Raw genomic sequence first — 13,391 nt, 5'->3', positions numbered from 1 at the left:
ATCATGTAAAGGACACATGCAGGAAGGATGACAAACTTGGTGGGCTGTTAGTCTGCTGTTGCATGAATTCCTGTGCTCTACTGTGAGTAAATACAAAGCAAACAAATCCACAAAGCTAACTCATGCTCCAAAACTGGAAGTTGGATAATCAATAAACTTATGAGATGGTTCTGAGCTTTTCACTGCTTCAAATGCACCATATATTAAAAGATGGTACAATTATGACTGTTTAGTATGTTTAGATAATGAAAACTTTCCTAGGAAGAAATCAAATTGCATCTAAATTGGTTCTAAATTAGCTCCAATTCTTGTTTGCTACTTGTGGCATAAAGGGAAAATGAACAAAGTGAGCAGCTCATTTAGTAGGCAAAGAAATACATTAAAGTGTGTGTTGTGTAACCTGATCCCTGTTGCTTTTATCTACTTTCTCTACTTCCATTAAAGTAACTTGGATCAGTGAAAGTGCACCAAATGCTGCACTCAGAGCAGATATAGGCTGAGGCTAGAACATACTTCTAAAATTTTGTTTGGGGTTATTTGGAAAAGGCTGTGTCAAAGTTAAAGGATATTTTTTATTCCTCATGGTTTTTTTCTCTCAAGCACATTCTCCCTCCAACATTTACAGGAGGGAACAGAAATCTCAGTGAAAACATCACTAGTTTTCCCTCATTTCATTAGAAATGAAACGCAAGAAATACAATCCACAGGGACAAATTACAAAGGCAGAAAAGAGATCTTTTTAATGACTTACTGTTAACAGACTTCGCAAAGCAGTCAGAAAAGGCCCCTTTTTTATCTGAGACAGTTTCTCACCTGGTATGGGCAGCTTCTAAAGCTTCTGTCATAAGATATGCAAACCTGAAGAATGATGGGGAGAGAGACAGCAGCAGATGGGAAAGGGAAAATAACAGGAAAGGTAACAGTGAGAGGAGGAGAGAAAAGGGAAGAAACATAATGGAAGGAAGCAAGTTTAATCATAAAGAGTGAAAAAAAGAAAGAAAAAAAAAAGAAGAGGAATAAACATGGGAAAGGCTCCACAGAGAGCTCCAGAGTGTGAATTTATATTAAAAAAAAAAAAAGTAATCAGAAGCTATTAGCTGCATGCTGCATTCAGTGTATGTCTCACTTATGCCTGTCGTTCTTCAAGTCCTGACAGCTCTTTCAGTGGGATCACTGCCCCGTGCTGAGTACGGACAAGATTTGCAGCTCCCGGCAGGAGCTGAGTGTTCGTTCCGTGCTCAACCGCAGGAGCTGCGGGAGCAGCCCCGGCTCCGCTGGCCCCGGAGTGGGCGCTTAGAGAGGCGGTCCCGGCTGCTGCTGCCGAGACACCGGCACACGAACCTCCCAAAACCCCGGAGGGCGAGCAAATGGAAGTGGATGTGTGGAGGCGGCGAGGGTAGCGCCCAAGGAGGGACAGAGAAGGAGAGGCGATGGCGGGGAGCGGCCGGCGGGGCCGGAGCCCGCTGCCGGGCGAGGGGCGGTGTCTGGGGTGGATGCCGGGGCAGGGCAGGGCAGGGCCGGGTGTGGGGGACGGGCGGCGGATAAACCCCCCGGCCGCCCCGCCCGGGGGGGCGGGATGGGCTCGCGGCGCAGGTAGTGGCGGAGCTCCGCGGGAAGCCGCTGCTGCTCGCATGGAGACCCGTCTCCTCCTCGGGGCGCTGCTGTGCGCCTGGCTGTCTTCAGGTGAGTGTCCCGCCGGCCGGGTGAACGGCACGGCATAGCACGGGAGGGCGGACAGGGCATCCGGGCCATCACTAACCTGCCGCCCTTGCCTTCCAGCCCTGTCTCCGTGGGGCGTCCGGGCGCAGCTCCCGGCTGACCGGGACCTGCCGCTCCCCAGGTAAGAGCCGGCCGGGACACAGCGGGGTCTTTTCGGGCTGGCTGGGTGCCTGTGCTGCCCGGGCCGAGCCAACCCTGCTCTTTTCTCCCCCTCAGCCGAGGCAGCACCACGGGAGCCCGGAGTGGGGGCGGCCTCGCCACAGCGGTACAGGTGAGGGTGCGGGCCGGGCTGAGGAGCGGCGGGCGGGCACCGTGGGGCGGGCACCACGGTACCTCACTGGGGACACCGGGCCACTGGCACATGCGGCTCCCCGCCGGGCAGGCCCCGGAAAGAGAGCATCCACTACATTGCATCCAGGGCTCATGAGGCTGATGAGTTCAGGTGGTGCCAGGCTTGCCAGCGCCACTGCCCGGGGAGACCCCTCTGATGGGGACTGGCGATGCGGGACAGAGGGTTGCGTGTTCTGGTTGTCATCAGGATAATGGGCTTCTCGTGTCTTGCCTCAATAATATATCTGTACATTGCTGTGATACTATATGTATTTTGGGTGGCTGTTCTCCCTTGGTAATTCTTCAGGACTTGCCCTCGGATGTGTATTTTATCCCAACCATGAGAACTGTCAATCCTGAATGCAAGTTTAGTGTTAAAACAGCAAGAAAAGGTGTGATTGTAGCTAGAGCTTTAGCTTGTTCAGGAAGTTGTGTGTTATACAAAGCATCCTTGATTGAGGAAAAGCTGAGGTCTGGTCTGGCTCATCAGCAACAATTGCTTTGTGGGAGCCTTTTTGCTTCTCGGTGCAGGTAAATGAGCTGGCAGTATCGGGTCACTACAGCTCAGCACTCAGGTTTTTGGATTTGCTTTGTCTTGGCAACTCGACTGTGTCACTCATGGCACGTTGCTGAAATGTAATTAGGGTGTGTGGTTCCCTCTCCCTTGTTCCAGGGTGGGAAAAGGAGGGATTGCTTTGTAGTCCTTGTTCATGGCTCCTCAGAGGGTTCACCTTTCTCTCTGCTTTCTCCCTGCTCTTTCCGGGAAAAGCTCAACAAAGAAAAAATGTCACATAACTGCAAACAGGTAACCAAATAAACCACCAATAGTAATGGATCCCCTGGATTTGGGTTCTTCCACCAAGAATTCAAGATATAGTAATAAACTTTTTGTTTATTTCTGGGCTAGCTTGCTGAGCAGGAATCTTTAGTAAGAAGTATGTTTAGGAGGATGGAAGAAGAAAAGCTATTGGAATAGAGTCTTTACAATAGAGTTTTTTGAGAACTTTATAGTAAGACAATACAAAGCAATCATCTTACTAAAAATGGTAAATTTACAGATAGACTGAAGAGACTTTTAGGTGTCTTGTTTATAGCTTCTGATTTCTTTGTTCTTTCTGAAAGGAGTCTGGAATGGCAGTTTATAACACTTCACCTACAACAATGTCCTTGTCTCGAAACAGGAGAATTCACAGTATGAAATGTGGATCACCCAGTAAGTTATTTGTGTTTCTATGTAAAGTGACTTACCTTGTCCCTTATTTTATGCGTTGTTTAATTATTCTTAGGAAGGAAAAAAATCCTAAAACATCTAATACAGGCTTTAAGGATAATGAGACTCTACCTTGCTTGGTCTCAAAGGTACCCTGGAGTATAGAAACTTGTCATGGAGCTTCACCTGGCTTTAAGTTTACACCTGGTTCTGATTCGATAATTCGAAAGACTGTTCTTAACTGCAGGTTTTGTAATAAAGAGTTTTCAGAAAGGAAGTCTTCTCTTATAGTGGTACACCTAAAAATGTGGATTGATGTTTAGACACCATTAATTTGCATGTCATGTACCTTTTTTATGCATGGGAGATTGTTTGTTTGTTTTTGCTGAGGTAACCTGCAGATGCTTTTTGTATGGGTTAATGGGATAAGGTCCTTTTGGCCACCAGCTTGCAGTGGTGGGCTTGAGGAATGTGCATCTTTGGTTTTTTGATTTGTCTTATTTTCAGAAGTGAAGTGGACAGGCTTAAAATGCCTTTGCTGAAGGGTGAAGATTTTCTGTGTTAACTCTGAGAAGGGTCTGTGTTATGCTTGTCTTCTACAAAGGAGAAGAATGAGGCAGAATAACTCAGAGTAATTTTAGTTAGTTTTGCAAACGTTCTCTTCAGTCAGCCTGATTGCATTGGATGTGGGACTTAGCTTATAGTGAATAGTCTCAATTTGCATCCCATAGCTTTACAGCCCAAAAGGCAAGATGATGTGTGGGATGGACTCATAAATTGTGGCGAGGGTTTTGTCATCTCCAAAAGCTTTTAATGCCTTTAGTACACACTGTTTTCAGAAGCTTTTGGGAAGTGTGTAGCTGAACACGGAGGAATGATACAAGAGTTTAGAGAAGCATAATGTTACTCAAATAAAAACTATTACCTATGGATCTCTCTCCGGTATATGAAAAAAATCATAGCTGTTCTATGATAAAATTGCTTTAGAAACCTAGCACTCTATAATGATAAAAATTCCTCTGTTTTTAAGGCTTGCACCATCTCATGGACCAAGAATTTATGGGGTTTTTTTAATACTAAATAAAGCACCTGACAAAGGAAAGATATGCAGATCATGCTGAGAAATTTGTTGTCATAATAATTGTTTTTTTCCCCTGGGTTTAGCCTTTGCCCAGTGAAAATTTTCTTAATTAGGACTAGTAGGTTTCATTTTTAGCTTCAGATCCAGAAAAAGGCTTCAAGCATGTGTTATTGTTCAAGTGTGCAATAAAAACCACACACATAAACTTTTTGCAAGACTTCTGTTAATGAGCTTTTGTCAAGGGTTTATGTGCAAATTTATTGCTTCTTAAATAGGTCTAATATTTAAGAAATTGAAGAAAAAATGTGGAGCTAGGGAGAACAAAATATCTACAAATGTCTCATGCTAACTCATCACATGGCTAAGCTTTTAGAGGACGATGCAGTTATGATGACAAGAATTAGATTTTATTGCTCTCTGTACATATAACAGTACAAAGTTTTTGTTTTCTTTCTAATTTGTCTTTTTGTAAGGTGAAAATATTCCCTATGGGTTTTCCATTTCTGATGCACTTGTTTTGGAAAGGCAATGTTGTTGAAGCCACACTTTAAAAATTATCAATGCTTGCCCATACTTAAGGCAAATAAAATCAGCATTATTGAACTCCTTTAAACAGTGGGAATGCATAGGCTTGGAAGTTTCCTTTTTAAATCATAGTAAAGTCTGTGGCAAATGGAATCTGTTGTCTGTGTGTGAAAGATGTATTAAAAAACAAAACAAAAGAATAACCTGATCTGTTTTGTACAGTGCTCCTAATACCTAGAAAAATAGTTTTCCTTTTTGTCTCTCCAATTTAAAGAGAGATGCAAGCTGTGATAACTCTGCCCATGGCGTGGGACTTGCAAACATCTGGGGATATATGAAATAATAAACCTTGTTTGTTTAAAAACCTGAACAATTGGAAACCCCGATCAGTGACCAAAAAACCCAGACCAAAACAGCAAGGTAGTCTGTTAGCTGCTTTCTCTACTTTAGCACTGTCTCTAAGAAAATTATTCTTTGAAGTACTTGTAGAACTGTGATTATAATGAAACTATATTCAGTCAATTCTTCTTGCAATGCTATTTTTTTTTTGCATTCTGTAACTCTGTAAAGGTAAACCGACATGTTTTATGTAGGATGGGTGCGTGAGTTTTGCAAGAGACCTCTTTACCTTTGTGTTGTATTAGTCAATTGAAAACATTTCAGAAAGTGATGTCGTGTCTTGCCTGTCAACGGAACAAAAAAATTGCTATAGCACAAGCAAATGCCAAGAGAAAAGTTCTATGTTAGTTTCTTGTAGCCAGGGAACACAGGATTTGAGATATGTATCAGAATAATTGAAGTTAACACGTAGTTTATGTAGCTGGTAAACTTCTAGCTTCCTTCCTCACAAATTTTATTCATGCAAAATTAAAACATAACAAACAAGTGTAAAAAACCCCCAAGCAGGAAACTCCTGAACTGAAGCATACTAAGAACATGGGGCAGGCAAACCAAATTATTTCTGGAAGTATTCAGGCTACTGCTGAGAATTTCTAACATTGTAAACACTACAAATTTTCTTGTGTTGAAGTGCTGTAGCAGGCATGAGTCATGGAAGTCAGAGAAGATATTTGTCCCTTACAATATGTACTTGAGATTTGATTTCAGGAGGTGTGCCAGAACAGAAAATAAGCAGCTAACCGAAAGGCTCTTGGAATTGAAGGGTTAAAATGGCATCATTTACCTCAGAATCCCAGAAAGGAAAATTTTACATCCTAGAGCAAGGAGGTACTTGGCCCTGGGCTGTATTGCATCCTGCTGAAGCCTGTGTGCCAGGGAAAACCTGTGCCACTGCAGGCAGGTGCTTTCAAAGACTATGAGTTGAAAGGTAAAAAAGAATGCAGGAAAAACTTGGTTTTTAATTCTCCCATAGCTGAAGGAGCACCTGAAAGCCTGCACCTACAGAAACGTGCAGTGGAAGTTATGCAGAGTTACAAAAAACAGAATTTTAAGGAAGATGACCACAAACAATTCAAATATTGGATTTTAAGCATATATTCTACTCTTTTTATGTGTGGCTCTAGATCTAATATAAGCTTCTTGCAATTTTGTATCCTGATCTGCTTTGCTTTTTCACCTTTCCATTCAAGAATAAAAGTTGATTTTTAAAAAACTGGTTTTTTTAGTACTGTGATTATCTTTAGACTCTTCAGTTGAACTACTCTTCAAGTCTTGCACAGCTACTTTAAAATGTGTAATTTTTAAAGAATTCTGAAAAATATAATTCCTGTCTAATTCTGTAAATGACCTCAAATTGCTAAAGCTGCTTGGGTCAAAGTTGATATCTAGGCAGAATCATAAGATCTGAAGGCATGGGCTAGATCTTGTATCTATCTTGCTGAAGCAACTTTATCACTTCAGATCTTGAAATTAACCTGTCATACTCAATTTTCCATCCAAGTTAATCTAGTGATGAATACCCTGGAAGGAAATCTGTGTCTACTATTTTGCATTAAGCAATTTTTTTCATGCTGTGTCTTAAATAGTAGAAAAAATAGTAGCACTATGAAGTACTTAATGTTTTACAGAAAAATACTCATAGGACGGTACACATCAGGCACAAATCTTCAAGAATTAGTAGTGTATTGGTGATAATGGTGTATTACTGTGAGATCAAACCTGAGCTCAAGCATTCGTATTCATGTGCTAGTTAAAGCAAAGATCAAGTGTTTCAAAATGGATGTTTTCCTGAATTAAAATGAAAAAACCTTATTTTATATATCTCTTTGATTTAGTATATTATATTTTGTGTGGAATACATAGAGAAGGTTTCTTTGCAGTTACCTCCTTGTGCTCCAAGAGGAGAGCATTTCTTTAGTAACTCTATCTCACTTCATGCTGAAGTGCTCCACACTACATAAATTACTTATTTTATTCCTAATGAGCATGTTTGATCAGAAGACCAAATCATGGATGAGCAAATCAGGACATAGAGTTCAACTGGAATGGAAATAAATTCAGGAGACTTTATTTCTTCTCCAATGAATACTTAATGTAAGAAAGCAGATAAATCTTAAGTGTGCACCATATCAAAGATGCAAAGCCACAAAATACATTGCATCAATAATAATACTTCATTTGAAGGTGCCTTTGAACAGCTATCATGATGCTGCTAAGGAATGTCTCTGTGTGAAGTTTGGACACTGCTCTGCAGAACCCCTTGCAGTGATGTGGGCTGGATTACAATCACACTTTTTCAAAGGTTGTGATAAATAATGGGCTCAAGGTTCTGCTACTGCTCATAGCAGAATTTAAAAGTGGGATGAACTGGAAAGGAGGCCCATGTGCTCAAGGGACTAAAATAACCCTACCCATGGGGCTGCAGCCTAGTCAGTAATAACAGGAGGCTAGAGAACAACAGAGAAGAATTCAGACCTGTGTTACAAGATGATCCCAAGTCTTCATCGTATTTGATAAGGAAGGATTTTGAGGCTGGTTGCTTCATCACAGCAATGGTAGAATTATCAGGGTGATCTGCAGGTTCTAGAGGCAGCACTGGTTAGAAATACCATTATTACTTATGTAAGTCAAATCATGCCACTTAAGCCTACTATTTTCTGCTAGAAAATTCTCACCAGTTTTCAGTTTCAAATTCCAACCCAGTGAACTCAACTGGCATAATGTCAAAGGGGAAAGAGGAGCTGAGGAGTTTTTAATAAGTGTTGCTCTTAGGTTAATGGAGGACAAAATATTCTTCTGTAAGTTTTCCTAATTTTAACTTTCACTTAGTCTTGATGTCTTTTCCCTTTCTGCATGTATGAAAATGTTTCTCACATTTCTAGGGGAGAGATAAACTTTTGATATGGTTGTATGGGTTAGCTTATTTGGAGAGCTCATATTCCTTTAATGACAAAGATTAGAATAAACCCCTTGTTACAGGATATTTATTCTGAATACTTTAGGAAGTATTTCTGTGTTAATGGATCAGAATGGGATTATTAAAGGAGGCCACATTTACAGTAGTAGGAGCACTAAATGTGATCTGCTTTCCTCATTACCTGCTTAAGGATAACTAATGTTTGCACACACAGGTGTTCTATGCAGTGTAAGGAAAGACACTTAACAATGATGTAAAAAGGGATGTAAACAAATACAACAGCTGAGATTATAATATTTTCTTAGAATCATAAACACACAGACAAAAGAGATCTTCATAAAGAAGAAAATGCTCATGATTAAGTAATTTGATTTTTTGATTCAGGTTTGACTAACACCCTTTCTCTCTAAAAGAGAACCAGGGAGATCCTTCACAGTGACAGCAAGGGTCCCCAGGTCAGCTGACTGTTTGCACAATCTGAACAAACATGTCTTGAAGCAGGTTACCTAAGCCATGCTTACAGTGGAATCATTCAACCTGAAACATCAAAAGGGGGCTAACTTCCTCTTCAGCTCAGAGGAACATGACTTGCAGCCTAATTGCACATTATTGTAACTGGACAGGCAACAGGGCATATCTTAGAGAAGCAAAGAACAGAGACCCGAGCTCTGGTTACACAGGTCTCACAACACTCAAGATGAAAGAGATCAGTGTCTGCCTCTCTTGACAAGAGGAACAGGCTTTTGCATTATTGACAAGATTGGTCACTGTGAGCATGTAAATGAGATGGCTCAGTCAGGGTAAGTAGGGACGTTTCTGTACGGTGCTTGCATTATTTTTATTGACCTGATGCTGGCCAGGAAGGGAAAGGAGCAGGATAATTGGGCTAGCAGGCAAAGAAGTATTGCCTTTTACTTTATCTACCTATCTTGTTCTTTTGAGCATAGCCTTTTTTTTTTTTTTTTCTCCTTTTTTTCCTTTTTTTTGGTTGGAGGGTAGGAGACTGATTGTTGAAAGCAAGGGTATCAAAATTAATTGTTTGGACATTTTGAAAATCTTCAAATAATTACTCAGTATTTATACTGTGATTGCAAATGGAAATGATAATGGCTCAAAGTTGAAAGGGAGTAAGTTTAGATAAGATATTAATAAGAAATTATTTACTGTAAGGGTAGAATAGGTTGCTTAGAGGTGTGGAGAGTTGTTGCTTAGGGGACTGAAAACATGTCAGCCTAACAGATGTCACAGAATTTTTTATTTAGCTTCTCTAAAGATGCAATAGATTTATTGATATGGCTGTATAACTTGGGTTGAAGCCTTCACACAGTTTCATTTTTGTGGGGCTGGTTAGATTCCCCAGGACACTTTAATACTAAATTAGCAACTCCTGTCATTCTCAGAGTTACATTCAGTGAAAGAACTGGGTCTTAAGAAAGAAAACTATCAGAATTTATTTTTGACATGCCTTTTTTTTTTTTTCCCCATTCAGATTCACTCACATGTTTTAATGGAGGTGAGTGTGTGTACAGAGAGCTGTGCAACTGCAGTCGATTTAATGCGACGGGACCGCGTTGCCAGACAGGTGTGTAAAGAGAGAAATCTGACTGGGTTTCTAGGATTGCACTCGTGTTCCCACAGCTACAATGACTACTCTCTGGCTAAAGGTTCCCTTCATGCTGTAGCATTTTCTCCCTCCTGTCTTTTATGTCATTATATTTCACAGCATATCGCATACACTGCCCCATGTCAACTCCTGTTCGTATCAAAAAAACAGCGCTGTGTCTCAAGTGACTCTCCTTTTGTTAGTGTATAACACAGGTGCTGAAAGAGATCATATATGCAGGACATGGGGCCAATATAATTTTGAAACTTTTGATGGACTCTATTATTACTTTTCTGGGAAATCCACATATGCCCTTGTGAGACACGCTGAATTAGATGAACAGAGCTTTTCCATACAGGTAGGGAACGGCACTTCTATGTTCTTTTTGAGCTGCTGTTGAACATGCTAATAATGTATTAATTTTAAGAGATTAGAAATGTCTTGAGATGATAATAGGGGGTTGTAAAATGTAATCTAGATGTGATTTTAAAATTATGTGGGCTATGTGTTACCATAGCATAGAATGTAAACAGCTGGAATAAGACTGATGTGTCCTTCCAAAGCCTGATTTGTTTGCTCAAAGCTGTGAAAAGACCACAGCTATGAAAACACTGTTTAGTTTTTTCCACAAGAGGGGGACCAAACTTCTTGTTCCCATGCTGAGTGCAGATTTGGGGGTATTAGTTCTGTGTTTATTACAATGAATTTGATTAAAACATTGATTTTGTGATTTTATTTGTCAGGTGAATAATGATCCTGAATGCCATTCTTCTCCTTATTCCTGCAAAAGGTCCATTAGTTTATTCTTTTCTGGAGATGAACAGATAAAGATGAGCAGTGAAGTCACCTATAAAGGATTTGGGTAATTGCAGTCATGTTTCTAATGCTGTAGTTACACTGGAGTTAATATCATGGTACTGTTTTGATAACAGAGATGTAAACTTATTCCTTGGTAGACTGAAAAAGCATCCAGCTGCAATAATTACTCTCCATTTACAGAGCAATGTCTAAGAAAGGTGATACCTAAATTGGTGGTATATAGAATTAAGTATAATCATTGATATTCATGATTTTTGCTGCTATTTGCAAATTCATTTGGTTTAGTGGGGTTATTCAATATTTTCATCAGGGATTTTCAGTTGTATGTGGAAGTCATAATCAAGTAATTTATTTTTAATGGTTCTGTTTTCTAACATAATATTATTTTTGGTTCTGTGTGTCTTTCCAGAGTAAAATTACCGTATATTATTGGAAACTTACACATCCAGAAACTAGCTGGATACTTCCTGGTCAGGCACCAGTATGCCTTTACCCTGGCTTGGGATGGTACATCTGCAGTGTACATCAAAATGGCACCAGAGTACCTGGGCAAAACCCAGGGACTGTGTGGAAACAATAATGCTATTCTTCAGGATGATCTGGAAACTAGTTATGGTGAGTATTTAAGATACTTCCTGTTGTGTAATGTGGCTGCTGCTTTTTTTTTTTTTTTTTGTGAAATAAATGTTACTTTGCTTAGTTTGCTTTTGCTTAGTTGTAATGCTGATTGAATTTAAGATGGGTGGCTTTTGAAATGGAAAATAAGATATGGAAGTATTTCTGCTAAATGATATTTAGTGAAGAGGACCAATTTCAATGTAGGTGGGGATCTTTGGGAGGAAGATCTTAAAGCTTAATTCTTACTCAATTACCTTCAGTGGTATTTATACTTCAGTTTCCTGGGACCTGAAAGGTAAAATCTGTTTTTAAATGTTCACTGCCCTTTTAGAAATTTTGCAGCCTGTGGAGGCCTGAGATTTTGCAATTGGAAATAAATCAATAACTAGTAAATCAAATTAATGAAAACTGTAAAATCATGATTGATCTGGCATTTCATATGTGCTAACACTTTCAGAAATAATCAGTGATCTTTCAATGTCAATTTCAGAAACTTCCAAAAGACTTGGCTTTCAGTAAATAGTGAAGGCATCTATATAATGAGTAAAAAGAAAAAAATAGGGAAAAGATCAGGTCCCTTACAAAGTATTTCAAGTGAGGCCATAAAAACTTCTGGAGATTATTGCTTTGGGCTGTTTAACTGTTGGCTCTTCCCCTTCAATGTGAGGATATTTCTGTAGAGCACTCCTTCAAAGCTCAGAGTGGATGCAGTTTCCTCTGTTGCTCATGAATTCCACTCAGTTTCAGAAAGCACCAGCCCTACCCTGTTAACAGTTGTTACCCCCACTAATGCTTTCTCTAAATCAAGTTGCTTATACTAATACCAAAATTAAGGGGTCATTTCCCCAGAGACTTTTCTCTCTCCTTTCACCTTTCTCGGTGTCTCCATCCCTTAAAGCTGCATTTGTGGCACAAGTGAGTGAATTCACTGTGCATGAGCTTTATCCACTTGGCTTGGGAGCAGTAGTAGTAAAGATGTGGCAAGATAGGCATTTGTGGGTAATCCAAGAAGTGATAAACATCACCACCTGTCCAAGGTGGATAATAATAGTGATGGTTTAGTTGGTTTAACCCTAGTATGGAAATTTCTACTTAACACACCCATATTTGCCCAATTCAGACAATGATTTTGTACCATTTTAATGACCCAGGAATGCCTCATCTTTCTTGGGTTTTGGACTCCCTGTTGGGCATAAAGTAGCAGCATCGACCTATGTATTATTTATTAATTTATTTAAGCTTTTAGTTAAACCTTTTCTTTCCTTTATTCCATTGATGGACTAAGGCAAGCGTGGTCCTCCCTTAAATCCCTTCCTTGCCAAGTTGCTTAAGCTGCTTTCTGCCATCTGAAAGCCTACTTCTCTATTTCCTTTTAAAAGTATTTTTTGCTTCTTGAAAGGACCAGATTGATTTCAGCTGATTCACTTAGTAGTAGGAAGGGTTAGGTGTTCTGTTCTTGGTATGCTTTGATTATTGAAACGTTTCCCTGGGAAATTCTGTTAGAAAAACTGTTGTTCTTTGAAGTCACTGTGTGACACTGTGTGTGTGTGTCTTGTCTAGGAAAATTGACAGATGATGTAACAGAATTTGTAGAGAGCTGGCAGGAAAATCCTCCACAAGGAACACCTGACTGGGATAAATCTCTTCTCAGTGAACCACCGTGCCTGACACAAAGCCATAAATCTCTGCAGGTTTGGATCAACACAAAAGGATTATTGACATAGCTGGTGATTCTAATTGGAGCAAGAATTTTACTTAATTTGAATTTTCAATGAATAATTTGACAACTTTTAAAGCTTTGAAGGAGACTGGAAATATTTGCATCTTTTTTGGGAGAGATTAATTAAAATGCCTGCTGCAGCAGGTCTTCCCTTGTCCTCTCATCACCCCACTGCCTCCCTTTCTTCTGTATTTAATTATTGATCTGTTCAAATATTATACTGTCAGCATAGCAGCCGATAGAACTGTTTGACTATGAAGCTGAATGAGTCACAAGTTGTAAAATATGACATTCTTCTAGAACTTATCCATAGGAAGGACAGAAGGAAGCAGGGAAGCAAAACCAGAGTCAGAGCATTATTTGCTCTGTTATTATTTTCCAATGTTTAAAAAGAGAATTATTGTTGCATTTTTTCCATGACTTTGAAGTAGTTTTTCCTTTTAATTAGTA

The 13,391-nt window shown here is 39.9% G+C and overlaps 1 protein-coding gene across 1 annotated transcript in view; it reads left to right on the top strand.

The window, feature by feature from the left end:
• Window positions 1–1,631: 1,631 nt before the first annotated feature.
• The window catches only part of OTOG (otogelin), a 90,962-nt gene continuing 79,202 nt past the window's right edge, over window positions 1,632–13,391 (top strand). The window contains exons 1-9 of the mRNA XM_053980212.1: window positions 1,632–1,683; window positions 1,780–1,840; window positions 1,936–1,990; window positions 3,172–3,262; window positions 9,671–9,763; window positions 9,988–10,142; window positions 10,528–10,646; window positions 11,013–11,218; window positions 12,782–12,912. Of these exons, the coding sequence (XP_053836187.1) occupies window positions 1,632–1,683; window positions 1,780–1,840; window positions 1,936–1,990; window positions 3,172–3,262; window positions 9,671–9,763; window positions 9,988–10,142; window positions 10,528–10,646; window positions 11,013–11,218; window positions 12,782–12,912 (963 nt within the window). The remainder of the gene's footprint in view (window positions 1,684–1,779; window positions 1,841–1,935; window positions 1,991–3,171; window positions 3,263–9,670; window positions 9,764–9,987; window positions 10,143–10,527; window positions 10,647–11,012; window positions 11,219–12,781; window positions 12,913–13,391) is intronic.

This window comes from Vidua macroura, chromosome 6 (genome assembly GCF_024509145.1).
Source record: "Vidua macroura isolate BioBank_ID:100142 chromosome 6, ASM2450914v1, whole genome shotgun sequence".
In the NCBI taxonomy this organism is placed as follows: domain Eukaryota; kingdom Metazoa; phylum Chordata; class Aves; order Passeriformes; family Viduidae; genus Vidua; species Vidua macroura.
The sequence above is the reverse complement of the archived record's forward strand: the minus strand, read 5'-3'. Positions and strand labels throughout refer to the sequence as shown.